This window comes from Mycteria americana, chromosome 16, assembly GCF_035582795.1.
Source record: "Mycteria americana isolate JAX WOST 10 ecotype Jacksonville Zoo and Gardens chromosome 16, USCA_MyAme_1.0, whole genome shotgun sequence".
Classification (NCBI taxonomy): domain Eukaryota; kingdom Metazoa; phylum Chordata; class Aves; order Ciconiiformes; family Ciconiidae; genus Mycteria; species Mycteria americana.
This window is the reverse complement of record NC_134380.1, coordinates 6,767,513-6,793,895: the sequence shown is the minus strand read 5'-3', so window position 1 is coordinate 6,793,895 and position 26,383 is coordinate 6,767,513. Positions and strand designations below refer to the sequence as shown.

At 45.5% G+C, this 26,383-nt stretch overlaps 2 protein-coding genes across 7 annotated transcripts; one reads left to right on the top strand and one right to left on the bottom strand.

Moving 5' to 3' along the window:
• Positions 1-257: 257 nt before the first annotated feature.
• GGA3 (golgi associated, gamma adaptin ear containing, ARF binding protein 3) lies at positions 258-22,135 on the bottom strand. Of its 5 annotated transcripts, none has more exons than XM_075518611.1 (17): positions 22,020-22,135; positions 16,318-16,402; positions 15,490-15,565; positions 14,878-14,976; positions 13,903-14,026; positions 12,829-12,932; positions 12,213-12,293; positions 10,877-11,014; positions 9,769-9,850; positions 9,158-9,274; positions 7,295-7,564; positions 6,575-6,642; positions 5,849-6,171; positions 5,067-5,332; positions 4,711-4,880; positions 3,879-3,989; positions 258-2,676 (listed from the first exon to the last, which is right to left on the bottom strand). In XM_075518611.1, exons 1-17 carry the CDS (start codon positions 22,057-22,059, stop codon positions 2,566-2,568), a joined length of 2,265 nt encoding a protein of 754 aa, XP_075374726.1. In that variant the 5' UTR covers positions 22,060-22,135; the 3' UTR covers positions 258-2,565. The 5 variants fall into 5 exon arrangements, with proteins under 5 accessions (XP_075374726.1, XP_075374727.1, XP_075374730.1 ...); XM_075518612.1 differs by having other exon boundaries at positions 12,829-12,899; XM_075518615.1 differs by having other exon boundaries at positions 16,318-16,377; positions 22,020-22,073.
• MRPS7 (mitochondrial ribosomal protein S7) lies at positions 22,026-26,325 on the top strand. Of its 2 annotated transcripts, XM_075518620.1 has the most exons (6): positions 22,026-22,110; positions 22,217-22,243; positions 23,002-23,193; positions 23,499-23,562; positions 24,520-24,687; positions 25,543-26,325. In XM_075518620.1, exons 1-6 carry the CDS (start codon positions 22,058-22,060, stop codon positions 25,762-25,764), a joined length of 726 nt encoding a protein of 241 aa, XP_075374735.1. In that variant the 5' UTR covers positions 22,026-22,057; the 3' UTR covers positions 25,765-26,325. The 2 variants fall into 2 exon arrangements, with proteins under 2 accessions (XP_075374735.1, XP_075374734.1); XM_075518619.1 differs by lacking the exon at positions 22,026-22,110 and having other exon boundaries at positions 22,177-22,243.
• Positions 26,326-26,383: the final 58 nt, after the last annotated feature.

Genomic DNA, 26,383 nt, shown 5'->3' with positions numbered 1-26,383 from the left:
GTCTGGCAACCCTCCCCTGGTGAAGTAAACCTCATTACCATTGGCAGCATTACCTTGGCTTTTTCAGTTGCTTTACCTGTAGCAGCCAGAACTTAAATTATGCGCACCTTTTAAACCACCGGGGTTTTAGAAAACAGCAACTTCTCCGTTTTCGCTTGGTTTTGATGGTCTTGAGATGATGGGTTGAGTTTTAGGATTTCCAGAAACAGCACTGTACTCCACGAGCAGTCATTAGTAAGGGCTATCCACAGAGCAAAGTAGGGAAAACAATTTATTTAACATGCAGCAGAACAAATGCATTTGAGATGTATATACAGTTACGGCTGTTTGGTATGAAGCAGGAACCTCACTCTACAGACAAGGAACAGTCATAGTTTAATTTCCAAAGCTTCTAACAACGCATTTCCACGCAGTAAGACTACGGCATCTTTCCATTTGGCTGTACAGCACGGGCAGTGTGCTGCCATTAACACTGAGAACAAAGCCGTTCCGCAGAAAGCGCTTGTGCTCTTCTGACTTCCTCAAAGTCACAGTGAGATTCACATGTCGGCATCTAAAGCAGTGAAACCTGCTTCCTCAGGACACACTACTGTGACCTAAGCACTACCCCCATGCCTACGGTGTCTAAAGTGCTGGCAAGAACATGTCTGAGGCAGAAAGAATTCTTTCCTTGTTCCCTATCCTAATCCATCAATTTAAAACTGCTTTCTTTAAGGATCCAAACAGCATACCTATCCCTCTCACCTGCCTTCTATGCCGGGGAGCTGCCAAGGCTGGGGTCTTCACGAGCTTCAGACCAGGAGTTTGCAGCAAGTTCCTTGTCCAAGCTTTGATTCCACCTTCAGGCCTTCTACAACTGCCTGGTGCCTCTGATTAGGACTTCAAACTCAGGCCTTTGAATCCGCTGAGTATTTTACCTCTAGTGATTTCTACTTTGCAACACAGTAAAGAAAATTCAACTATAAATAACTCCAAGCTGCATTTGCAGTCATGGGTTTTACAGCCGCCATTAATTCCAGCAGCACTTTCTCCTCCGGAGTTTTCTTCCTACAACAGGCAGGGGTCTCCTCCTGCTGATTTTCTCAGCACTCAAGCTGGCTGCTCTCATTCATAGTTTGATAAGAGCTGTTGCTTGACAGCACTGCTGGAAATGCTGAGCTTAGTGTCCAAGGACCCGCCCTATCTGTGCTTTTGTCAATGGACATTAAAAAACCCTGTTAATTTAAAAGAGTCTGTCTCAAAGCTAGTTGAGGCACTGCTTGAGATTGGAAACTGAGAGAGAGAAGGAAGGGACTGCTAGAATCAAGTTTGAGTGATTTAAACGCAGTTTCTGTGAGACTGTAGCTAGAGGGGTCAGCTCTTCTGCCCCCTGTTAGCGCAGAAGACTGATGTCCAGCAAAACTGCTTTCCCCCTTGTAGAGACAATTGCACTTAGCCACTTAATACAGGGAACAAATAAAACAGGGCATTAAACGCAGCACATGCATCATCACAGCCCAGTGGAGCCTTCTTTCCTTTTGCTGTCTGCTTGTTTCTATTTAGATGTCCTATAGCTCTACTATTTACATCTTGTTGTATTTCATTGTACTCATCTCAATAAAACACAGTATTCAACTACAATAATAATACTGCCTGCATGAGGGGATGCGAGAGGCTTCTCTCCTTACCCCTGGATTCAGTCACTGCACCTGGTTAGTGATTGTAAAGACATTTCTGCATGCCAGGTGCTGTCCTCCACCAATATTGACCGCTCCCTTCCAGCCCGGTTTATGTCCTCACTACACATTTCCTCTTTTCCCCAAATATGGAATGCAATGAAGGCAGAAAAATAACCAGTGTAACCATTTGCATACAAAACTCAGCCCCAGCTGCCCAAAATGGATACAACAGGGAGGCAGCTAGCAGTATAAAATAAATATAACAACTAAAGATACAGCAGCGTCGCACAGCACAGAGCAAGGGTCTGCTTACATTGGCCGTTGGGAATGAAGCAGCGGAGGGGAAGGAAGGGAGCTAAGTGCCATTTCAGTGTAAAAAATAAGCATTCCCTCATGGAGCCAGCATTATTGCTCAACATGCTTAGCGGGTCCAGTCTGGCACTGAGGAGGTCAAAGTCTGAGGGAGGGCATGTGTAAGGGCTCTGCACTGAGGAAGCTCACGGTGGCATCATTACCCCACCAGCCTGTAGGTATCTCTGGACAGCAGTACAGGAACAAGCCAACTAAATCCCCTTCTGCTGACAGGTCTCCCCTCAAAATACAATTAACTTCAAGTTTAATAGAGTGGAAGATAGAACCAGATTCACCCAGAGGTCAAGATAAAAGCAGCCAGCACTGCCTGTTACCGACTGCCACTCAGTTCATGCTTGGCATAAATGTTCCAGGACCCCTTCAATGTGGGGCAAAACATTCTGGACTAAAGCTACAAGCAGAGTGGTCAGGACATGTAAACAAAGCTGAACGTCACCAGTGGATAGCATGTGTGTCCCTCCCCACGTCACATTCATTCCAGTCCTGTGGGATCCTTTCCTGGTCCTGTCACAGAGTCTCTGACAGTGTCCTAAGGTCATAGATTCCCCCACTGCTCTACTGGGGGAAACTGATCCACTTCGCCAACCTCTGTGCTGGGCTGGTCTCCCAGTGTGAAGGTCAGTCTGTATCTCAGCCTCACTTTCTCCTGCAGGAAAGACAAAACCCAAGAGCAACATGAGAACAGCCCCAGTTGCTCCTGAACAAAACATTCCACTGTTACAGCTCTACAGAGAGCACAAGACTTCTGTTGCACACAGCAGGGGGAAGAGGGCCAAGGTTAAATTCATGGAATAGTTCAGCTAGCAAACCTGAGTCGCCTATCTTACTGTTTTTATACCACAAAAGCTTAACTGCTTAGCATGGAACAGAAGGAGAGAAGCACAAATGACCTGTGATAATAGTTTGCACATACGTGGCCAGCACCCATTGCTCAGCTGCTCTCCAGTGAGCCTGAAGAATGCTGCTGGAATAGTTCAACATTGTCAAAATTAAATTCCTCACCATGGAGGAAGACAGAACAGTTCCTGCTCTGCAAAATTCCTAGTAAAACAGTAAGCAGGAGATGGAACCAGTCCTTCAATGAGGGGATCTCCATGTACCTCCCAGAGTTCTTCAACAATCCACCAAACCCCTCTGACATTTATCCTTTTGGATCTCAAAGCTTTCAGCTGATACTTTAAGGACCCTTTTGTTGTAATTCTCAAGTGGTAACATCTAGATTTGTCAATAATTAGAAACTACTTCAGCATACAGCTTTCAGCTTTATGGAGCAGGCTGCTTAAATAAGTAACTGCAAGCAAGGAAAAACAGCTACTCAGATGCACCCAGCGCGATCAGCAGAAAAGAAAATGTTAACCACGTTGTTTCACTGGTCACAGGTACATCCTCAAAGAATAAAGGAACAGACATGATCTGACATTTGTCTGTTGGTTCAGCTCTGTCAGGCTATAGCCTCAACACAGCAAAAGTATTTCTACACCACCAGCTAATTTGACACCAATCTAATTATCACAGAAGCCAGGCACTTCCAGTGCACAAGGGAGTCAAACTCCTGATACAGCTCTGATTGCTACCTGTTAAAGCTGAGCCTTATATGACCGTTGCCCTTTTGCTGGGAGAAATGTACAGGTCCTTCTCATACCTTTCCTGGCTGACAAAGTCTGTTGGGGAAAAGCCTCCCTCTAGCCCTGAACTGAAACACCAACGTTATGCAGTAACCACCTCTGGAGGGCAAGTTAGGAACAAACAGCTGTATCTGCTCAAGTGTGTGGTCCAACCCCCCCCCAGAATTCAGCTTACATCAAATTTGTCTGACAAGGACAGTATAAATCCCACTGCCCCTCTCACCTTTGTAGGATTTGCCAGAAGCATGACTTGGGTGATGGCAGCAGGCGGCTGGATGGGATTGAATGGAGACAGCTCTGTGCCAGAGGGTGGTTGCAACTTCACTTTCATGGACTGCAAATGAAAAAGAAAGCGGAACCTCAGGGATTATCTCCTCTCTTGGGGACAATGAAAGATGCATGCACAGGCCGGGGAGATAACAGCACACATCCAAACTGAAAAGAATCAATCCACATGCGACGATGAGGAAACAAGAGCCAGCCCAGCTTGCGCAACATTACAGGAACAGGTAGACTGACAAGTCAGCTCAGAGTAAAAGCACTGGTCAGGTGAACACCAACAGCATCTTCCTATCTGAGTGCTCTTGTGTCAGAGGTTTTAATGCGAACACCTTCACCACGGTAGGCAGATTGTAGCTGAGATTGGGCCAGTTTTCAAAACACAAAGCTGGTCATCCAAAATTATCTAGGTGCAGTAAGACAAGAATGGAACATATTGTCAGATTTAGGATGTCTGTTAGAAATTCTGATTCTAAAGATGTCAAGGGTGGCTATATCCGTGTAACAGTCCTGTAATTGTGCTGAGCCACCTTCATGAACAGACACGGCTGGACTGATCTTAGATAGCAAAAAAATAGAACAATAACTACCTGCAGTTCTTGACTTATCCTATTCAGTGTTTTCTGCCTCTGACAACCACCTTTATGTTTTGGAAACAGGCAGAGCACAGCCTATAGAAAGGTAGAACCAGGCTGTCCCAAGTCCCTGAGGTCATACCCAGGCCTTCCCAAATGCACAGTTTCACGTCGCCGTGGGTCTGAGCCATGCATCCCTACCTTCGGCACAGCAGCCTGCAGCACGATGTTCTTCACAGGAAGCGGTGCCGTGTTCAGCATCGAGACCACCACAACTAGCACATCTGACCTTCCTGGCGGGCACTCCCTGGCAAAGTGCAAGAGGATCCGGAAGCCATTCTTGTCATAGGCTGTCACGGGGAGGGCACTGCCTACCACAGAGAGAGAACGGGAGAGGAATGCAGGTTTATGCTGTAGAAAATAATCTGTAGCAGCATTAGGCAATCTGACTGTTCGGCTGGGACATCTCATCCTTTCTCTCTACTTGATAAGCTTTGTCAAGAAGCTTTGCTTTTAAAAAAATGTTCAGAGAAAGGTGAAAAACCTGAGATACTTACTGGGTTTAATGGATTCCAAGGGAACATGGACATTGGCCAAAGAAATTTCAGGTGCTTTCATGGGACTGCCTTGCTGCTGGAATGATGCTGGCTGGAAGAGAGGACTTCCTGAGCCAGCAGCGCAGCTGCTTGGGAAAGGAATTGGAGGGGCTCCAGGGGCAGTGACTGGCAGCCCTGCAGGTGCTATTAATGGGGCAGAGGCGACAGTGGTTGGCAAAGTAACCCCAGGGAACACCAAGGGTGTCGCCATGCCTTGGGTGGCAGTCCTGCAAGAGAGACAGAAAAAACATGGGAAATTGAGCTGGAAGTGAAGCAGGCATCTCACCACAAACCCAGAGATAACAGCAGATCACAAGGACGAAGCAATGGCCTGGAGACAGATGGGAGTCTGTGAATCAGTACGGTCTCATGTAAGAAGGAGAGCTACAAGAAAAGTGGTGGTGGTAGGGTTAGGCATCACTTCTCTAAGTCAAGAAGAAAGTAGAGTCCCACCTTGGCAAAGGTGGGCAAGGCTAAGATGGGCAAAGGCCTCTGTACCTTAGCAGCCTGTTCAACTTTGTATCAGGCAACCAGACAGCTGTTGTGCTCTACCTAGTCATGCCTGCCTTTCCCTCCTGGAGGTGGGACCCTTGTATTAGTTTGTAAACTGAAACCCTCTGAGAAGAAAAATCCCAATCACACATTTCTACCAAACCAGAGAGTTGAAAGTCTGCCTCTGAAACTGACACTGCAGCAAGCTTTCTAACTGCAGAGACAAAGCACAGTCCAGGACTTTTGGTTACCCTTTGGCTTCTTCAAGGAGCTGTCCCAATGCATCCATCTTATGTGACATATTGCTCCCCATAGATGAGCTGAAGTACCCAGGAGCAGCTGGAATAGTCTTAGGAGGCCCTGCAGGGGCAGCCGGTACAGCAGAGAATACAAACGGTGCTGAGTTTGGTGCTGGGATGCTGGGAGCAGTCTGAGAGGCTGTGAAAGCAGAGGGGAGCGTCACTGACGTTCCACATGTGGTCTGTGATGTGTGATGGAGAAGAGGGTTCCCTGCAGGGTTGCAAGCAACAGTCACCATCTTCGGATTAAAGAAATCCAGGTCCAACTGGTCATTCTGAAAGAGAGGACAAGTAGATGCTCTAACTCACTGCTACCCGCTGTAGTAGAGATGGCACTGTTACAGAGGGAGATAGATTTACCGCAAAAACAGGTGCTGGGTGGCAAGCAGCAAAGTCTGTGGCCTATGTCAGGACTACATCTGATCTGTAATTTAAGCAAAGGAAGTGCTAACATCATGGGGGACAGATGGGAAACTGAGAAAGCCAGGTTCAGGGATATCTACTCTGTTCAGACGCAGCTATCCCAGATCTTAGGGGTAAGCCAGACTTCCCCTCAGGAACAGCAGCCCCTCTGCCTATATGTGTGATCACATGTTTCTTCAAGGTGACAGAGTGTGTCCCAAGACCTCTCACAATGACAGCCCCTCCCTCCCCTTCCCCTGAGACCCTCCTTTGTACCTCAAACATGCTCCACTGGTTGTTTTCTGATGTCTCCTTCGCTGTTGTAGGTGCTGGGTCATTCAGGCCTGAAAGGAAAAATAACAAGTAGGTGACTGGATGAGAAAATGAGTTAGGTGTCATCCCTTGGCAGTTGTTTCAGTACCATCAAAATACTTGATTCAGCTCTGCCAGAGACCAAGAACCTGAATGAAAGACTGAAATGGGCTGCAAGTCTATCATGAGGAAAAGAGACTGACAGCACCAGTAGCTGACAGTCACCCCCTGCACACAGCTCTTCTAAGCCTTCCTGACTTGCAGTGTCTTCTGCTGTTCATATCTGGGCTCCACAGGCAGGCATTCTGCAGGCTCCTACATGCAACCGCTCTAAGGCACCTTGCTCTTTAGCACAGCCGCAAAGTCAGGGATGAAATATGTACCAAACTGCAGCCTGCATGTCCAAGCACCTACAGAGATCAGACTGCAGTTACACTCAACTGTTATTTCACTTGTAGCCTACTCTGGGAAGATCAGAGTTTTTAATACTGACTTACTGACCAGGTCTTATTCAGGTTGATGCAAGGGAGTGTCCCCTGGACTTCTCTAGAAACCAAAGGCATCTTGTGCTCCTTTTAGGCATGCTACATGCACAACCAGCCCTCACACTTATGCTGAAGGAAGAAAGCAGTCTTTGTTAGGCATGGACTGAGTAGCCCTTTTCTGGGCCCCTCAGTGTCTTACCTAAGCACAGAAGCTCCTCATCCAGCAAGGAGAGGGAGTTGGCCGTGCTGCTCTGCTGAGCGGGTGCGGCTTCCACTTGGCTAGAGGAACTGCTCCGCAACTGTGTGAACGTCTGGGGAGGAGGCGGGAGAATGGGGATTTCTGCTGGGGCTGGGGCTACTGTAGGGGCTGGTGTCAGGGTGGTGGGTGGCACTGGAGGTGGTGGGGTGCTGGTGACATCCAATCCAGCAAGATCAATGAGGGTGTTGAGATCACTTGTGGAGTTACTCCCTGCAGCGGACAGAAGAGCACTACTAGGAAAGAAGGCAAAAGGCTCAGAGCAAACCCAATGTACAGAAAAAATTATCAGAGAGATGGTTTAGATAACACTGATCCTCATTTAATCATGGCTTATGGCTCTTTATAGCAGAGAAAGCCCACATGCTTTCCACCTAACCTATAGCAGAGAAAGCCCACATTTGCTGTCCACAAGCTACTTAAATCAATCCAGATACTCAGGAAATTTCTATCTGAAAAGCAACATCTGCTCCAACTGCTTCTCTTTCCCCAGTGCTTCTTGTAGCATAATTCATAGTCTTTTCAAAAATCTTTTCAGCTCAGATGAGGCTTTGGGAGATCCTACAGAATTACAATAAACAAAGGCTACCAGACAGCTAGAGAGCTGAGGAAAATTCATACTGTCTAGATCTAGAATTCCCTTTGTAGTCTAACAGTGTAGTCTAACAGGAGCTGGTGGAAGGTCAGGGCTTATGTAAAGTTGATAAGGGGGATTCAGACTGGAAAGCAGAATGTCTAAACAAGAATTACTGTCCTTGGGAGTAAAGCACATCCTGGAGAAATATGTAAGCTAATTAAGATGTTTTGGGAACCATCTGAAACAACTAGTAGAAGTGTGATAAGAAGCACTCTCATGTGAACTATCCTCATTATAATACTAAAAGTCACACCCCTCGAGCTGGAGATCCCAGCCCAAGCAGAGACCCCTCACCTTTGAGTGTGCGCAGAATATTAAAGTAGCACTGTAGCTTTCAGTTGAAATAAGAGAAATGTAGACCAATAGAAAACTGCTCTGTGTAATTACTTATGCATATACATAACTAGACTGTATAAATGCAGTACCTGTATGGCTGAACTTTGCGCTAGCTTTGTGGAGTTACCACCTAGTACCCATCTCTGCGCAGACATGAAACAAAATACCTCTGCCCTGTGTGTATATTGGCGTCTCACACAGCAGGTAAACAGCCTCACACTTGTGGGATAATACCTTCATATTTAGGACAGTCTTGTCCCGATAAGATGCCGTCAGGCAGCATTATGCATTCCTCTAGTGCTCTCCATGCAGAAATGTGTAAGTGACTCCCAAATGGTAATTCTGCCACACACATGTCCAGAGCTTTCAATGGTGAAACTGAAGTGTAAAGTCAGCAACTGGCCTAAATTCACAAGTGGAATTGCTGGCAAAGGCAGGACCCCTGGCCTGGCTCCCACTCTCCTGCTACTGTCCTTTTGATAAAATCGTCCTCTTCTTACACGTCACCATTAAGAAACAGGACAAATGTGGAGAGGAAAATGTACGAGAACTTCCAGCCACACAAACTGTTCAGATGCAGGTTTGCTACTGATGTTATCAAAGGTTTCAATAATATGGAACGAGCAATGGAAAATGCAAAGCTGCAGCACTGTTGCTCATGTCCAGCATTGTCTATCCACTGCTTAGGAGCTGTCTTGTCCCCCTCTGAATCATAAACTGTTGGCCACAAGAACCACTGATAGCCTACTTCACCACAATTAATAGAAAACCCCATCCAAAAGACTTAGAATTGCAGGATTCAAAATTAAACAGTTGGCTTCCCAGGAACTCACCTTCCACTACAGACATCACAGGGAGATCCACTTCACCATTGATCACTTGCCCCTCTATTATTTTTTTATAGGAATTTATCACACGGGATAAATTATCACTGGCCTGCAGAATATCCCCTACATGCAAGAGAGACAAAAACGACCTCCAAGACTTTAGTAACTCTGCTCCCACTAATGCTGAGAGTACTCAATTATCAACTAAATAATCAGCAAGAAAAAACATAATTATTTGGCTATGAGCTCCATTACTCTCTGTCTTTGCCATGCTTCTCTAAGCAATAACCTGACCTTTCTAGGTCCATGCACATTACAGTAACAATGAAAAAATGAGTCCAAGGCTTTGTTCCCCACAGCAACTCCCTTCTCCCTCCAAAGCAGCAGCTGTCCCCCATTATCGCCCCCAGCCTCCTAACCACCAACTCTACTGTCAAGTCCTTGCCTGAATTTAAATAAGCATAAAGAGGCAAGGATCTTGTCTTTTATCTGCTTGCTCAAAGCAAAGTGCATTCACAGTGAAGAGGCATCTTTACAGCAGCCTTTCCCTTGCTGAACCCTTGCACAGTCACAGGTCACAACAGCAATTAAAAAAGGAGAAGTATAGCTTTGTTTACCCAAACTGCTGTCATTATCCTCTGTCTCACTGGCCAGCTTGAATAATGTTCGTCTTTTGGTTTCACACCTTTCATAGAGCTCCTAGGAAGATACATTAGGACAAAGGGTTTAATCAGCCAGGAGCCACTGTCAGCAATACCAGTCAGCACAGAACGACTCCCCAGGCATGCACTGGAAAGCCCAGAATAGAGCACAGCACAGTCTCCCTGTGCTGAACGTGCCAGTGTGGCTGGACAACCAAGATCCCCATCCCTGCCCTATTAACAGAGCTGTGAAGCATTACATTAGCCTGGGAGTCTAAACACAACCTGCATTTTCAACACAACATCTCTCAGTCCTCCCTCACATCAGCACTTATGGTCAGCTCTAGCCCAAGAGATGTTTGTTCCTTGTATTACAGTAGTCCCTAAAAGCCCGAGGAAGAGCAGAATTGTGCTGCAACAATTATGCTTCAATTGTGCTGCAAACACTACTCAGAGAGTCTGCAACCACACAGAAGAAAGGTGGCAAGAAAGAAATGTTTCACAGAAACAAACCAGTTTCTTAAGCTTCTTACCATCATTTCAGGAGCTTGTTGTTAAAAATGAGCATTTTAACTTTTTAAATTAGATAAGGTGCAACTCTTCAAGGCCCTGGGCCTATCTAACCACCCCTGGTGGCTGTTTTGATTTTTACATTCTTGATGTTCTCCCAACCTTATAACACTAGCTAAAACTCTTCCTTTGAAGGGGAGGAAACGTTTTCTACCCCATTCAGCCTTTCGTTTATCAGTGCTGTAGGGGACAGTTACGATCTGCAATCAGTGTGTCCTAACAGGAGCAAGAACTACAACCTGCAGCTTCTTGATTCTGCCCCGCTGCATCTTTGGAGAACAGCTGTATCTCACTTTGAGCATGTGCAAAACCAAGCTATTACCCACTGAGTCCTTTGGTGAAAGGCATTAAAAACACGGTTATTTTCTTTCCTACTGTTTCCAACACCTGTTCTTGTTTCTCGCCATTGCTCTCCATTTTACTGCACTGTTTGTAATTCTCTGCAAAACTCAAGTCTGTAAGAAGAAAGGACTGACTCCAGGATTTCCGGGAAGAAGCAGCAGCTCAGACCCACCTTCATGAGCTCCCTATCGGCCTCTGATGAGTCCTCTTTGCTGTAATGAACCAACATCTCATTCAGCAGCTTCACGTTGTTATTTACTTCCTCCAGCGTATGCATGCGTTTTGTCACTTTTTGAATCCGAGCCTCATCCTTCAGGGTGTAAAACACAGACATAAAAAGTGAGTTTCTCTGTAAAGGTCCATGGTATCAGAACAGCGAGTATGATCTGTAAATCATGTCAAATAATGTCTATTTAAGGTTAAGCTAGAAAAAAAAAAAACAAAACCAAAAAAACGCTCCATTCATGTGAAGCTTTGCTTATTTTATTATCTTTTCACCACCATTCTGAAATGATAGAAACCCCCATATTTTCAAAAAGTCTCATTAAATAGACTTTAATGTATAATTATGCCACTAAAAATAGGAAAGTTCCCAAAAGTTCCTTTCTGACCTTTTCAGAAGCCTTTTTTTTTTTTTTGTCACTTGATGCCATTTTACGCAAAAGATGTGTTTGAAGCAAAACATTTACTAGGAACAACAAGCACTCTCTGGTAGAAAATGTCCACCCATCTCTGATTTGAGATTCCAGCTAAAGATGTAGGAGAGTCTGCCCTGGGGACAAGAGAAGCTTGAATGGAAACACTTCAGTAACCTATACATCCTCTTCAGTCTAGAAGCTATCCTTTTTTTTTTGCCAGAATCACAGTGAGTCATTTCCTGGACTCCAGAGTTTCTAATGACTGCCATGGGTGGATACATCACAGCTCTACAAACAGGAAGGTGTTTCCATGAAGCCTGCTTGTGAGAAGACCCAGTCCAATGACTCAGTCCTCAGTATCCAGGGGTGGTACTGCAATGCTCCCACCAAACCCTGACGTGAAATACCATCTTGAGTGATGAGAATGTTGTTAATTACAACAAGGCTCATTCAATCCTTGCCCCTTCTTGCCCTGTCCTCCACCAGAGACACCAACTGTAGACATTTTAGTGATATAAACATCTCCCACTTGCGAGCTAGAGTCAAAATTACAACACATTCATATCACGCAGAGCCCTACTAAGTAATCAGATGGCACCCCCTTTATGCCGGTAACCACGGGGACTAGATGCAAGTTAGCACTGTTAGAGGTTTTAAAAAATAATAAAAGGCTGGATGTCGCTGATGGTCAGTCTCATTCAGTCCCCATGATTTAACTAAGGAATGTACTAATACAATGCTCCCGGAACCTGAAAAACCCAGGTTCTGCCATTCACATGATCCTAAAGCTCTCCACCATTTTGAAGTCAAATTGCTTAACACCTGGAAAGCAGACTGCTGACTGGGACCAATCCTACAGGAATTTCTTACCTCTTTTACCATGGATTTTATAAGCTTGTTGGCCTCTTGTAAATCATCTGGGTTTTTGCTTTTCAGCAGTTTGGCTAGAAGCTGTAAGACGAGAAGAGGATATTACGGAAACAAAGACCCTTTGGCAAAGGGAAGCAGTGAAAGGAATCTAAGTGAACAATTCAGGGGAAAAGAGATATAGCTCACTACTACAAAGCTTACACTGCTTTCACAGTTATAGTGACTTCAGCAGGAGTCATTTATGATTTATTATTTTATGTGAGTTGCTGCATTCTTTCTTCTATACAGGACATATACTGTGAAATCTCAGAGACTTCTGACACTAGATGACTATTCCTCCCATACATCATGTTTGGTCCTGTGTGTGAAACATTCTCTGCCTTTTAGTACTACAGCAGGATGGCACTTTAACCAGGAATAACCTCCTAATGGTAACACAGACAAAGCCTTAACCGGAACTTCAGGTTAGGTAGGTGAACAAAGCAATGAGTTCTGTGAAAGTACACACCACCACCCCAAAAATAAAAGCTGAATTAGTATACTTTACTTCCTTATTCTAAATGTGCATTGAGTAATCACTTTTCATTAGTGATTACTATACAAGTCTTCACTGTACCTTGGATTTCTCCTCATCATCAAACACAGGGTTTTTGGGACGAGGCGGTGGAGAAGGAATCAGGGTTCTGTCTGCAGGAATCACAGGATCAAACATAACGATCCCTGAAAGCAGAACGGGAACCCACATGGGTTTGCACATGCAGTCACACCAGGCAGTGCACCCACTTATTCACAGGCTGCTATCAAAGCAAACATGCAGCCAATCTGTCCATTGATACTAGCACAACTGTTCTAATGAACAACATAGGATCAAAATCACTGAGCATGCTAGCTGGAAAAATAAAAAAAGTTTCTTTGATAAAGGCCAAACCCCAGCAACTGTGTTGCCATGTCCATACTGCTCCTCTAGTAGCTCAGTATAATCAATAGCTCTCCACTATCTGTCTTTCCTCCTTTCACATTAGCTGTGGAACCACGAAGTGAAGTCCCAGACAACCCAGCTTTGTGCAAACTCAAGGGCATGACATTTGTTAGTATAAATGAGCTGAGCAGGAAAGCAGACAGCAATGCAAAATGAGGTGATGAGCAGACTCCTAACCACAAGTAGGGAAAGAGCCAAGCTTCCTGCTTGTTCCACTGTCAAATCCCTAGATTTGTGCTCTACCTCAAGAGCTTTCCTGGAACCGATTTTTCTTGTGTTGAAGCCACATGCTTCTCAGCTGAGCTTTTTTCACTGTGCCTACACAATAAATTTGTATCAGTTGAACTAAAGGTACAATTGTAAAACAATCTAGTTAAAAGAATACAAAAGGCTACGTGGAGGCTCTTATTTCACTTTAAATTAGACTTGTTCAAATCATTTAATAACTAGTTCCAGAAAAACTCAAAAAAGGCCCTGCAAACCAAAACAGAAGTATTTGCAAGGTGCTTAACTAATCTAGTTAAAAAAGCCAACCCAACCCAGCCCAAGGCATTTAAATATAATGAGCAGCTTTTCAGGGAATTTCTCCCTTGTTCTATCTCCCCTCAGAGCTTGCCTTGACCCCATGTAATTAGAAGCTGTATATTTTGTGACACTCCTGCTTAAAGCATAGGCTGGAGAGAATGCATGAATGAGCAGCTGACTTCCTACCTTGTCGCTTCAGCATGTAGTAGGCATCCTTGATTTTGGATTCTTCTGGCAATGCCACTGTCCAGCTATACAGCAATTCAATGACTTTGGTCTTCACCTTCTCTGAGACTCGGTCTCCCAGGTACTAAGAGTGGAAAAAAGATGTAAATTCTCCACATTCTTCATTTCTTTTTAAAAATAAAGCCCAAGCCCAGAGAATGGAAGTTCAGTGATATACATTAAAAGGTGTATAATCCAAGTTCCAAGACGATCTAAGATACATCTTATTAAGAGGAAAAAATGCTCCTCTAATATATATATCTAATATATATTTGAAATAACAGTGAAGAGAAGTTTTTTTATTATCTTCAGCAAAAGAAAAAGCAGCTATTCTGCTGGTTTCAGGATTTTTCTATTTAAAAATTACAGCAAAACAGATAACCACCCCCTCCCCTGTCTTACAGGAAAGAATGTGGGAATGCTTTGCTGCATCAATCATGCCATGGGGTGCCTCCCTCTATTTTTTGCCACGTTACACTGATCATGGATGTTGAAGGACTTAGCCAGGCACTCTTTACACAGCAAAACTGGCAGCAGAGCGAGGACTAGAACTCTATGATGTGTTGCCAAGTCTCTTGTTTTAACCTCTGCATCACACCTCTCTTCTGCTGATGCTGGAGTTTTGTTTGTTTTTTAGAAAAACACAGCCAAAGCTTTAGAAGCCTTTGAGTTACATGAAGGATTAGAACAGTACAGAGACTCTATACTGATGGTAAGTAAGTACAACTTGCTGAGAAAAATAGTAAGCAGAGCATTAAAAAAAAAAAAACAACCCAAAAAAAACCAAACCCCAAAAACCTTAGCTAACAAGTGCTCTTGAAGATAGGCTAATCAATGCAATGAGCCAGACAGAGCACTGCAAACATTTTGGATGTTGCCTGTAGCTTACGGAGGCCAAACAAAAAGTAAATACAGCCATAAGGCTCAGGGACTAACCTTTGGAGACACAACTTTTATTAACTCGTTTAAAAAGCGAAACTTCCCTACTTCATTATGAAATCTTCTCCCACAGTTCTTCATACAAGCTTCCAGGACCTGCATTCAAGCAACAAAAACAGGGGCCGAAATGAACACCAAAACCCTACAATAACAGTGTAGCTGTGTTCTGCTTATAGGGGAACTGAAGGACCCATGTCAGTGAGACACGTATTCCTGCTCTGTGATACAGGCATGAATCTCCCATCTTTAGGGGTGACACATCAAGACAGGCTGGTCTCCCACCCTCAGCTGTGTACGTCCGGGTCAGTTATCTCACCATTAAGTCTCATAACAATGAGCACAAATCCTACCTGAAGATAACAAACGAAAGCAGCTGAAACTAAACCAGAGTTATTTCTGACTGCTATTGCTAATGAGCAATCTGGACACTTCAGTTACTGTACTCCCTCTCACTGTCCACTCCCTTCCAGCAGAGGGGAATCGGGGCAGTCAGCCCAGAACTAGCCCCAGCTAACCCCACTGACACACCCTGTGCCCCCCTTATACTCCGCACAGATGACGTAAAATGATATATAACTGAATTTGAGAGGAGGGGTAAGGACTACCTACTGTCAAGGCTTGGACTGCCTCCCATTCCTGTGGTGACTGGATTTTATGAGCCAGGAGTCTCACAGCTATCTGTGGCCTGAAACAAAGCAGATCATCATTACAAACAAAGCAGGCGAACACACTGAAGGATTTTCAGACTTTCACAAATTCTGCTGTTTAAACAAGATGTCTTTCACATAATTAAAAGGAAATGACATTTAGTACTTTTTATCTTTCCATCAGCGTACAAAGGCTAACAAGAAATGCTCAGGACATCTTTGTAAGCCTGGGTGTTTGCACATATGAAAGGAAGCGAGGGCTGGTAGTCTGAGCCAGCAATTCCAGATTCCTCCTTGGGAGGGGTCAAACAACTCCCAGTACAGGCCCCAGCCCAGGAAATCACTTCATTTCTCTTGCATTAGTTTCCTTTTTCCAGAAGAAAACACGTCTTCCTTAGCTCACAGGAATGCTGTGACCCAGGAGGTTTCCTCAGTTAAACCTTGTAAAGGTTTTAAAGATGTGAAGCCCATCAGGCACTAAAGAGTTATAACCCCATTTTACAGACTGGCAAACAGAATAACTTTGGCTAGATGAGAACCCTGCAGTGGCAGAAGCTGACATTAGAGGCAGATTCAGAATTCCCATTTTCCTAGTGCTTAGTCTGTGTATAAGCCATGCTGCCTTTCACAGAAGAGAAACCACACTTCACAGCATCTTATTTCTTTTGTAGCCAGATCTTCCTTGCGATATCAGTATATATCAAAGAAAACATGAAAGTTGATGATCAAATGATATATTTTAAACTGTGAATGTTAATTTATGAAGTCTAGAGTGGTTTGGGACACCCACCCTTCAAGTTCTTTGTTGATCTGGTCACAGAATCCGATGATGTATTCCCAGTCTTCTTGCCTGTTAGATGGGTTAGTGGCTTTATCTTTGGTAAGGGAAAGAGAACATATTACCAAACAAGCAAAAGAAACAGTATAAAACGTCATGCATTTCCTAGAGAAAAGCATTTGTCATCCATTGCCAACTACAAAAAAGGAGAAAGAAGTTCACACATTGTATGTCTGTTCAGGGAAAAGGGTGTGTCCAAGTTGAGACATCCAAATATCCAGCAAGAATCACTGCTTTCTAAAAAACCAGGTGCCAAATCTCAAGTACTTAGAAACACGCTATTTCCATACTCTAAATGAGAGTACAAGATAAAATATTTGAGCTTACATAGTTTCCGTCTGCCTGAAATGCTATCTCTTTCTATTTGGCTGTAACATTAAACTCCTTAAAGGCTAAACCCTCACACTTTCTACATAGGAGATTATTTTTGTATTCCCTGGGAGTTTTGTAGAAGTAAGAGCTGGAACATCAGATGTTTAATATAAGTCATTTAGCATTAACACTTGTTTTTAGAGTGGCAGCTGATTTGTTAGATGCCTTAGCAGTTCTCCTGGGAATTATGAAATGAAATTTATTATTATACTTTCAGTTGTTCTTGCAAGTAATAAACACCACAGCCTGTACTGATCAGGAATTCAAATCCTATATGCTCAAACTGAGAGACCAATGCTTTACTGACTGGGCTATTTCAGGCTCCTGAAGGATCCTCCCTCGGGTACCAGGACCTCGCTTATTGTACTGACTGCAGAATAGTGAGGCTATCAGTATCTTTTTTTGTTATGAATGCATCTTCTCCATGCATTCTACTTTACTCTGATGGAGCACTGAATTTACAGTAGACAAGATTCCTGCTTTAACCTAATTTTCCAGCCAAGATGACTGGACATGATAATTTTTCTTTCTTGTAAGGGAAGAAACAACACACTGTACCTATATATCTAAGGGCTGGCATTTAAGAAGGCTTCCTCAAAATTTTAGTACAATGGAAATAGATAGAGAAAATAAAATATTGCTTAGCCAGATAGTATAGAGCAGGGAAAGAAGGACAGGAAAAAAACCAGCACACATCCCTGTACTTTCATCACAGGGGGAAGCATAACAAAATAAACACATGCTACATTACAAAGTGTCATTTTTTCTCATCATTAAAACATATCCTTTTACCTTTCCACAGGCAGTTAAAAACAGCTGTCAAATATCTACCCTGAAATCTTGCTTCCACAGTGCACTTTAGTCCTCCTACTGTGGCACTCCTAGAAGGTTTGCTCATATTTTCCTCCTCACAAAAGGATAGTTTTAAAGCAATTTTGTAAATTGTTCCATGGATTGCACCTGCAGAGGTGCATCTCTGTGCCCACTGCTGACATTCATGGGACCCTAGATAAGCAAAAGGCATCAGCCAGGGAGGACTAACTGTAAGATCACATCTTGTTGCACTAGCTAAGCTACCAAGCTATTTTTTGAACTCAAGATTCAAGGGAGGCTTAGGTTAAAACGCAGCTGCTGCAGAGCCAAGCAACTGTCCAAAACATATGTGGCACTTAAACCTTATTACCACACTCAAAACTGCTGAACACCCTGGAAGCATCATGAAACCACAGACTTACAACAATCTAAAGTCTTTTCATGCAAGTCAAATGGTATTGTGCATGGTTCCGGTGCTCCAAAGCACCTCTGCTGCTCTGCAGGCCTAGATGAAAGAAATATGGTTCTTGGCTGGAGTTAATGGAATTTATTTAATAAATACAGGAAGAGCACAAACAAGTAAAGACACTCAACTAAAATGAACTCTTTGTTGGTTGCACATCCTGAAATTAGGAAAGAGATCTGGTACAAACAGGAAAATGTAATCAGCATTTCCATGTTCCAAATGCTAATTTTAAAGCTGTTCTGAACACCTTCAAAGATTTCTTGGAATGACACTGGATTATTTCACACTCTCAGATTGGGTTCAGATTCATCGAATTTTTTGCACCAAAAGCTCTCACATAAAGATAGTAAAGTCTCAGAAGGAGAGAGACATTACTGAAAGGAAGTTATGATTCACATGAAGAAACTCCCTATTTCTAATTCATAAAATCTCCATGTGAAAGCCCAGTTCATAAAAGTTAATAAGCTTGACCAGAAGTCCTGCCCTGGCTCTGGAGATTGACATGTTTGTATGACAGAACGCACCGGTGTGTATGGATAGCTAAACTGTTTTGGATACCAATCTCAGTACAGCCACATAAACAAAGCATCCCAGGTGAGCTAAATTACCTTGCTTAATCTTTTCAGGACATCCCTACATGAAGTTGCATCATGTCTATGAAGGCATAACCTAAAATCCTCTATTTTTATGCACAACACTTAAAATGTGGGCAGGGATCTCCTCTGCACTGCCTTATAAATGTGCTTCAGCCCTTACATGAAAGGATTTGTTCCAGGAAGACAAGTTTGGTGCTCTGGAATATCAAATCGTTGGCTCCTCTGTTGAAACTGCCAACAAAGGCCCATTTGGTACCGGTTATAAAGTTTGCTTTCAGAGATGCCTGTCTACCAGGTCCCATCCTGAAAATCCCATTTCACATTTGGCAACCAAGTGAATCTGAATTAGCAACCTGGGAACAAAAGTCTCAGCACTACCTCAGTCCTGCCACCATTGCTGCCTTAGCTTTCAGAGACGGCTGCACTTAGAACATACAAAGTTGCTTCATGCTTGACCTAAGTGTCAGAGCCATTCAGCCCTCAGTTGCTCTGCTAAACCCTGAAAGGCTAATGAGTAGACGTTCAGATGCATCATTAGATATGAAACAAAGGTGCTTATTTTCTCTATAGAGACACGAGGATCGCAGAGAACCACAGAACATTAAGTGACTGGTAATGAATACTCATATTTTCCTGGGTTTACTTCTGTACTGAAATGAGACAAAAGCCATCCCAACAAAGGGTTTCCCCAGGTCAAGCTTAGCATATGAATTGGGAATCCCCAGCCCAAGCATATTGAGTCTAGCAGTCGGATTCTGTTTGTATCCCCAGGAGGATACAATGTTGACCCATGACAATACAAGGAAAAAAGAAATGAAGACAACCATAATATTTTATCCATCTGCATCTATTACATAGCTGGACATTGCCTAAGCCTGACATGAGTGTGATACAATAAGCTTCCTTTTGGATGCAGCAGAAAAGGCAGCACTAAAGTCAAAGGATCCAGCTGTGTTTGTACAACTGACATTATTTTCTAACCTCCTCTTCTATTTCAGCTAAGTGCAGAAGAAGAGCCTGCCGGCAAGGAGAGAATAGAAAGGATCACTTTCTCTCATCCCAGCTGCCTGAAATGAGGCAGGAGACATGAAGATGCTAGATCATCACTGGCTGAAGTGCAGATCTTGCTGCAGTATTAGGACACAAGGATGATACTTCATGGGTCTATGACTCCACCTGATGACAGAGACAGGGCAGCATGGAAAGCTGCATACCACCCGTACAGAAAAAAAATCACTGGCAATAAGAAATGTTCCATCTTCCCATGACTGGGGAGTTGGCTGTGCCACTGAGCAATTCTGGCCCTTCCCTTTAGTAAGGGCACAGCAGGTGCACACCCTCAAGGTTAGCATTAGACACGGCACAGCTTTGTGATGGTTGCAAGAAAAACAAACCTCAGGAGGCCTGGTGAAAGCACTCAGATGCACCAGCCTTTGCACTCCACCTTCCTGGTCCGCACAACTCCACTGGTAATTTACGGAGACTAAATGCTCTGTGCTCCCCTACAATGGGAGGAGCGATGTAATCACACCAGCACAAATCACTGTAGCAGTGACCTGGCATAAATGCATCCTCTTAAATGAGAGAGCAACACTCAAGCCTTGAAAAATGTGAACACCTCTGCAATCAGGCACACTGCAATATTTCTTACAGTGAGTAAGGCCTTTGCAACACTACCCTTTAGCATATGTTCACTACCCTTTAGCATATGTTCTCTGATGCAGAATATCCTACTGCTTGGCCAAGGATAGATAACTTCTCTCTTAACTTCCACAATTAAAAAATAACCCCACAAAACAAACAGTCAGGAAGCTTTCCAGGCTATACAACCTAAAATATCCTTCCTACTAGAGATATTTTCACACACAAACTGAACTTGGTGAGTCAGTTCTCCTCAGAGAAAGATTAAAAGGAAGGGATGTGGGTGTTTCTTCATGTGTCTCACTGGCTACAACAAAAGATATTGACAAACTGTGGGAGTTCAGAGGAGGAGCAAAAATGGTAAGGGGACAGAAGGGATTGATCTAAAATGAGAAGTAAGAGCTGAAAACATCATTTAGCCAGTAACTCCTATAACATATGACGATATAATGTATGTATTTGAGTTTTATATAAAAATACCAAGACAGAACAAGATTTATTTAATCTTGTTTATGGAAGGATAGTTCCAAAAGGGTAACGGGTTTTGTACTCTAAGGTATTTAAGGTAATGACCATCTTCTGCTGTTTGCTTAGTGCCCGACTACTTAGGAACTTCACTCCCTGGTGTAATCAAACAAATAACTATTAAAAAAAAGAAGAAAATCTAGGCAACAAGCTAGTGATGTGCAGGATAGCCTCCCAGGGACAGCAGCAGGAGCCCCTGTGTGTGAAATATATGAAAAACAATTACTGTTATGACTGATTCATTCAAGAATCACCTCCCAATTCACCGGCGCTGGATCTGTACAGCCAACAGCCCAAAGCCAGCCGACTCACGGGCAGCACGGACAGACACACAACAAGGAGATACTCAGCAAGGGCTGTGGATGAACAAGCCATGGGGTTTTTTATTCCCATCTCTAACGTTTAAGATTCTGTGATAAAAAATACCTTATCTCAACAAAGGATTTTTAAATATTCCAGTCTGTGTAGGATGGACATCCATAACTCCTACCCTGAAACTGCAGCTAGGCATAAAGCAGAATTTGTCTACTTGAAAATCATGGTTGTATAATACATTAATACAATTTATTTGGGAAATCCCTACAGTTCTCACCCTCAGAAACAGCACTAAGGCTGTACACTTAGCTAATCAAAATCCAGGCGAAGGAATAAGAGACAGCAGGGACAGACATGTACTATGAGCCTTTATGGTAAAAAAAAAAAAGCAACAGTCGTGCAGGTGCTGAGAAAAGTAAGCTACAAACCTGTCCATTCCTCACACCGCCCAACAAGCAAATTGATTAACAGACCCAAACCGCTGCTGTGCCCCTACAACCACAGTTCTGCATCTCTCCTTCATTGATGCTGTCGCGCCGAGGGCGCCGGACACCAGAGCGGGCACGTCAGCGGCAGTGCCCACCGGGACGGGGAGGCCTCAGCCCTTTCCCCCGGGAAGGCGCATCCCCGCGCAGGCGGAGGCCTCTGCTCCGGGGGATCATCCTCAGGGTGCTCACACCCTCCCAGCTTCCCCTGGACGGCACCGCCAAGGCCACGGCCCCGGCCAGCTCAGAGGCCCCCGCCTCGCTGAGGGGGGCGGCGGGGAAGGGCGGGAGGAGGGCTGCCGTGAGGCGATGGGAAGGGGCCGGGTGGAGGGGCCGGGGCTGAGGGAGCCTGAGGGGGGCCCAGGCCGAAGGGAGCGGGGCTGGGAGGCTGAGAGGCCCCGGGGCTGAGGGGAGCGGTGCTGGGGGCCGCGGGGTACTCACTCAGCCACGACTCCAGGCTCTCCCCTTCCGCCTCCGCCATGTTGCCGGCCCGGCCCGAGGCCCCGCCCCAGCCGCGCGAGAGCCGAGCGGGGAGGGGCGAGGGCGGGGCCGGCCCGAGGACCACCCCCTCACCGGGCCTGACTCCGTCCCTCCGCCCGTGGAGGGAAGATGGCGGCGCCCAGCGCGGCGGGGCTGGCCCGGCGGCTGCGGGCCTGGCTGCCCCGGTAAGCGAGGCTGGGGGAGCGAGCGAGCGGGCGGGCGGGCGGGCGCTTCACCCGGAAACCCACGGACGAGCGGTGGGGCGTTCCCCGGGCCAGGCCGGGCCGCACGGGGGTTGGCTGTTTCCTGGGCTCGCGCGTGACGCCGCCGTGGTCTCGCGTGGACGTCTGTGCAACAGTCGCCGAGGGCTGTCCGCGGGGCTCGGGAACGCGGCCTCTGCGCGTGGGGCCCCTCACGGGTGCGTGTGCTGACCCGCTGTGCCGGAGGGGCGAAGGGGGCTCGGTGCCCCCCTTACTTCTCCCCAAAACACGCCGAAGTGCCGCCTCTTGCGTTGAAAATAAAGAGAATTCCAGTTTAGGATACTCGTCCCACTCCCACGAGCGCAGAATAACATTTATTCAAGCCACCCGCAGCCTGGGACCCTTCGGCCCTGGGGAGGCTCGTCCGAGGGTACAGGCAGGGTCTGTAGGAAGGCGAGCTCAGCCCTGCCGGCCTGCAGCGCCTCAAGCTGCGGCCTGGGACTCCCCTTCGGAGCCGTCCCTTTGCTGTGGGGATTGCCTGATAGTTTTGCAGAAAACTGTGGGCCCGGTTGTTGATTTGTGGCTCTGGCTCTGCTGCAGTAGAGAAGCAGCGATGGAGAGGAAGGCAGAGATGCCTCTCAAGTCTTCCTGTCCTTCTGAGATGCGTTCACATCTGTCCCCATCCCCTCTGTGACATATCGTGTGCATCAGTTTACAGCCCCTCCTCGTCTTGTTCTTTGCAGGCTGACACAGGTGAGATGGAGTCGCTACAACCCCAGTTTCTTAGAGCCAGAAGTGAACAAGGAATTGTATCAGAAACCTTGGGAGGAGCTGTCTGAGGAGGAAAAGGAAAAACTGGAGCTTAAGGCTGTTCAACCCATAAAAGCTGCTCCTCCCACTGTCTCCAGCTCTGTGTTCAGCGACCCTATGATCAGGTCAGAGAAAGCATTGTCACCTCCTCTGTTACAGCCAGGTCTCATGAAGCTAAAATGCTTGGGAGCTGTGCTGTTCTCCTCAGCCTTCACTCTGTGCTGTGCTGCACGTTGCCTTCTGTAACAGCACAATCCCTTTATTCGGGTTAATCTTTTCCCACAAAGCCAGTCCATTGACTGACAGTGATTACAGATAATTACAGCAGATCTAGCAGCACCTAGACTTAACTATGGGAACAACCATAGTTATTTCTGTGGGTGATAAAATCAGAATTTAAATCAGATTGCATCTGGCTTTGTGTTTACAGTAAATTCACCAATATGATGATGAAGGATGGCAATAAAGTGCTGGCCAGAAGCCTCATGGCTCAGGTGAGAACTCATGTTTCTTCTCACTATTATGTTAAAACAATACCAAATGGAAGGCTGGGACGTTAAGCCCACTGGAATTAGGAATTACCAGAACTCAGGTCATCTCTGTGGCCCTAACGCATTTCCCTCTGCACACACAATACTCCCACCATTATTTACCTGATCAGATGTACATTTTGTACAAGCCCCAACGTCATTCAGTTCACAGACCAGGTGGTGGTAGCTTAATGGAGAATGTTCTCCTTCCACTCTCTTGAACCTTATGTAGAATCATAGAATCATTTCGGTTGGAAAAGATCCTTAAGATCATCGAGTCCAACTGTTAACCTAACACTAGCAAGTGCACCACTAAACCATAAACTCAGAATATACACTTAAAAGCATAATTTTCTCAAAAGATCTTTTCCTTCCAGCTCTCTTTCATGCCTTATCTTCTGTATAACTTGCCAATGAAGTCCTACAAATGTGTCACCTATATGACACAGCTTTGACCCCTGCTCTGACATACAGTAACTGGTATTAGCTGGTGGTCCCATCTGGTGTGTTCCAGCCCTTGAAACAGGGACACATGTTGCCCAAATGTTCCCCAAGTAACTGCTGATTCCTTGTGACAGAAAAACAGGCAGGCTTTGGGCTCTTGAGTCCAGGCTTTGGAGGGGAGGATGCTTAGTGCACACAGACCTGTATTCCACTTTGTCCCTGCCCTCCCCTGGCTTCTGGCCCAGGTCTGTGCTGCTCAGCCTCCTTTCCCCAAATGCAATATCCAATAAAGAGACTGAAGAGCTGGAAGAGGGTGAAGTAAAACTTAAGTGAATCCCTGACTGGCCTGTTTCCCACAGGGCTAGAAAACCAGCTTCAGGCTCAAGTGAAAATAGGGTGCTTGTAAAAGTGATGTAACTTCATGGAGTGGGCTAATCCATCTGCTCTGCATGTCTCCTTTCTTGTCTTTGTCCCAAGACTCTAGAGGCCATTAAGAGGAAGCAGCTGGAGAAGTACCACAAAGCTCCAGAAGATGAGAAGGAGACAATTGAATGCAACCCTTATGTCATTTTCCACCAGGCTCTGAAAAACTGCCAGCCCATCATTGGGCTCAGCAGCATCACAAAAGGAGGCAAAACCTACCAGGTGAAGGGGGGGGGCTGGGAGCACATCTGGTTGTGAGAGAATTAGCTAGGGAAGCAGATGAATTGGTTTCCACCCCTTCAGCTCAAGCTTTCCTCTCCTTGGAAAGAGAGCCACTTTGCAATCTGGATTAAAACAGCACCTAAGAAACTGTCCCCAAGATCAGGTCCCCAGCCTGTGAGCATGGTAATTCCCCTGTCAGCAGCAGTCTCTGCTTCTCTGACTAGGTAAGAACAGGAGTACGCAGCAAATGTTGTCCAAGGAGACAGAGATCAGTGACAGGCAGCAAAAGAATTGGCAGTCCCGGGACTACCAGTCCCATCCTCTCTGCTGCTTCACATTGCTTGGGTAGAGACCCCAAAGCCCTGGGAAGGGTCAGCATAGCAGAAAAAGTCAACTAGATACAGTGTGATATTTGAAATGTGAGCAGAACCTGTCTCTAAATATGGGCTCTGCAAGACTCGAGACCTGTTGGAGAAATGAGATGTGGAGGCACGTCTCTGTCATTCAGCGTGGGGGAGTGGTGACCATCTCCCACTTCTGCTAGCACAAACCAGCCTGGATCCAGCTCCCAAATAGGCCAGAAGTCCTTACAAAGGCCAGTGTCTGCTGGCAGTACCCAAGGCTGATCAGAATTTCCATTTTGGTAGCAGTGGCCAGTTTCTATGGACAGAGGAGGTGAATTGGCACAGATCAGCTGTTGGGAGCTGGTCTTACTGCAGAGAGCAGCATGCTGCCACTGGAGTCAAGCACGGTGTAAATCCGCATGTGTCCAGCTGGACCTGTATGACCACTGGAGAAGACCAGGTTACTGCACCCTCGCAGTGCGATAACTGTTATGGTTTAAACCTTTCCCAGGTCCCGGTCCCTCTGAAGGACAATCGGAAGCGCTTCCTGGCCATGAAGTGGTTAATCACCGAGTGCAGGGAGAACAAGAACCGTCGGATGCTGATGCCTGAGAAGCTCTCCCAGGAGCTGCTCCAGGCCTTCAACAATGAAGGGCCCATCATCAAGAAGAAGCACGTGCTGCACAAGATGGCAGAGGCCAACCGGGCTTATGCCCACTTCCGCTGGTGGTAGGGACTTTCTGTGCATGGGACACGATGCCACCACCCCCACAGCCTGGAGAGCAGAGCCCCAGGGCCGCCTGCCTGGGAGACACGGGGGATAAGAGGGAAAAGTGGAAGATCCCTTCCAGACAGCTTCTGAACTAAGCCAGGAATAGCCCATCCGATCCCCACAAAGTTCATTTTGTTTGTGCTTGTTTGGATGGGGGAAGGGGGAAATCTGAAAGAGTTACCGACCCCTGCACAGATGCTCTAGTTATTTCATAATCACTTTCCTGTGAAGAGAAGCCTTACATGTTTTTCTTAGAGCAATGCTGTACAAAATAATCTTCCACTTACCTGTTTCCTGGGGAGTTTTAAGTCTCTCTGCTCCTGTAATCAGCAATGTTTTTGGCTGCACAGCTAAGAGCAGAGCTGGATTTTTTTCCATACCATAACCAGCCTTAGCGTGATTGGTACAAAAGGCAATAAAAGGCCCTTTTTCATTTTTGGTTCTGGTCATCAGCAACATTGTCTGCACAGATTTTATGGGAATGTTAACAGAAAAAATAAAACCAGTTTTATGGGGAAGGTTTCTCGATTCCAAACCTTTCTCTCTGTTGCTTGAATCTCACACTGCTCTTTCTAGTTAC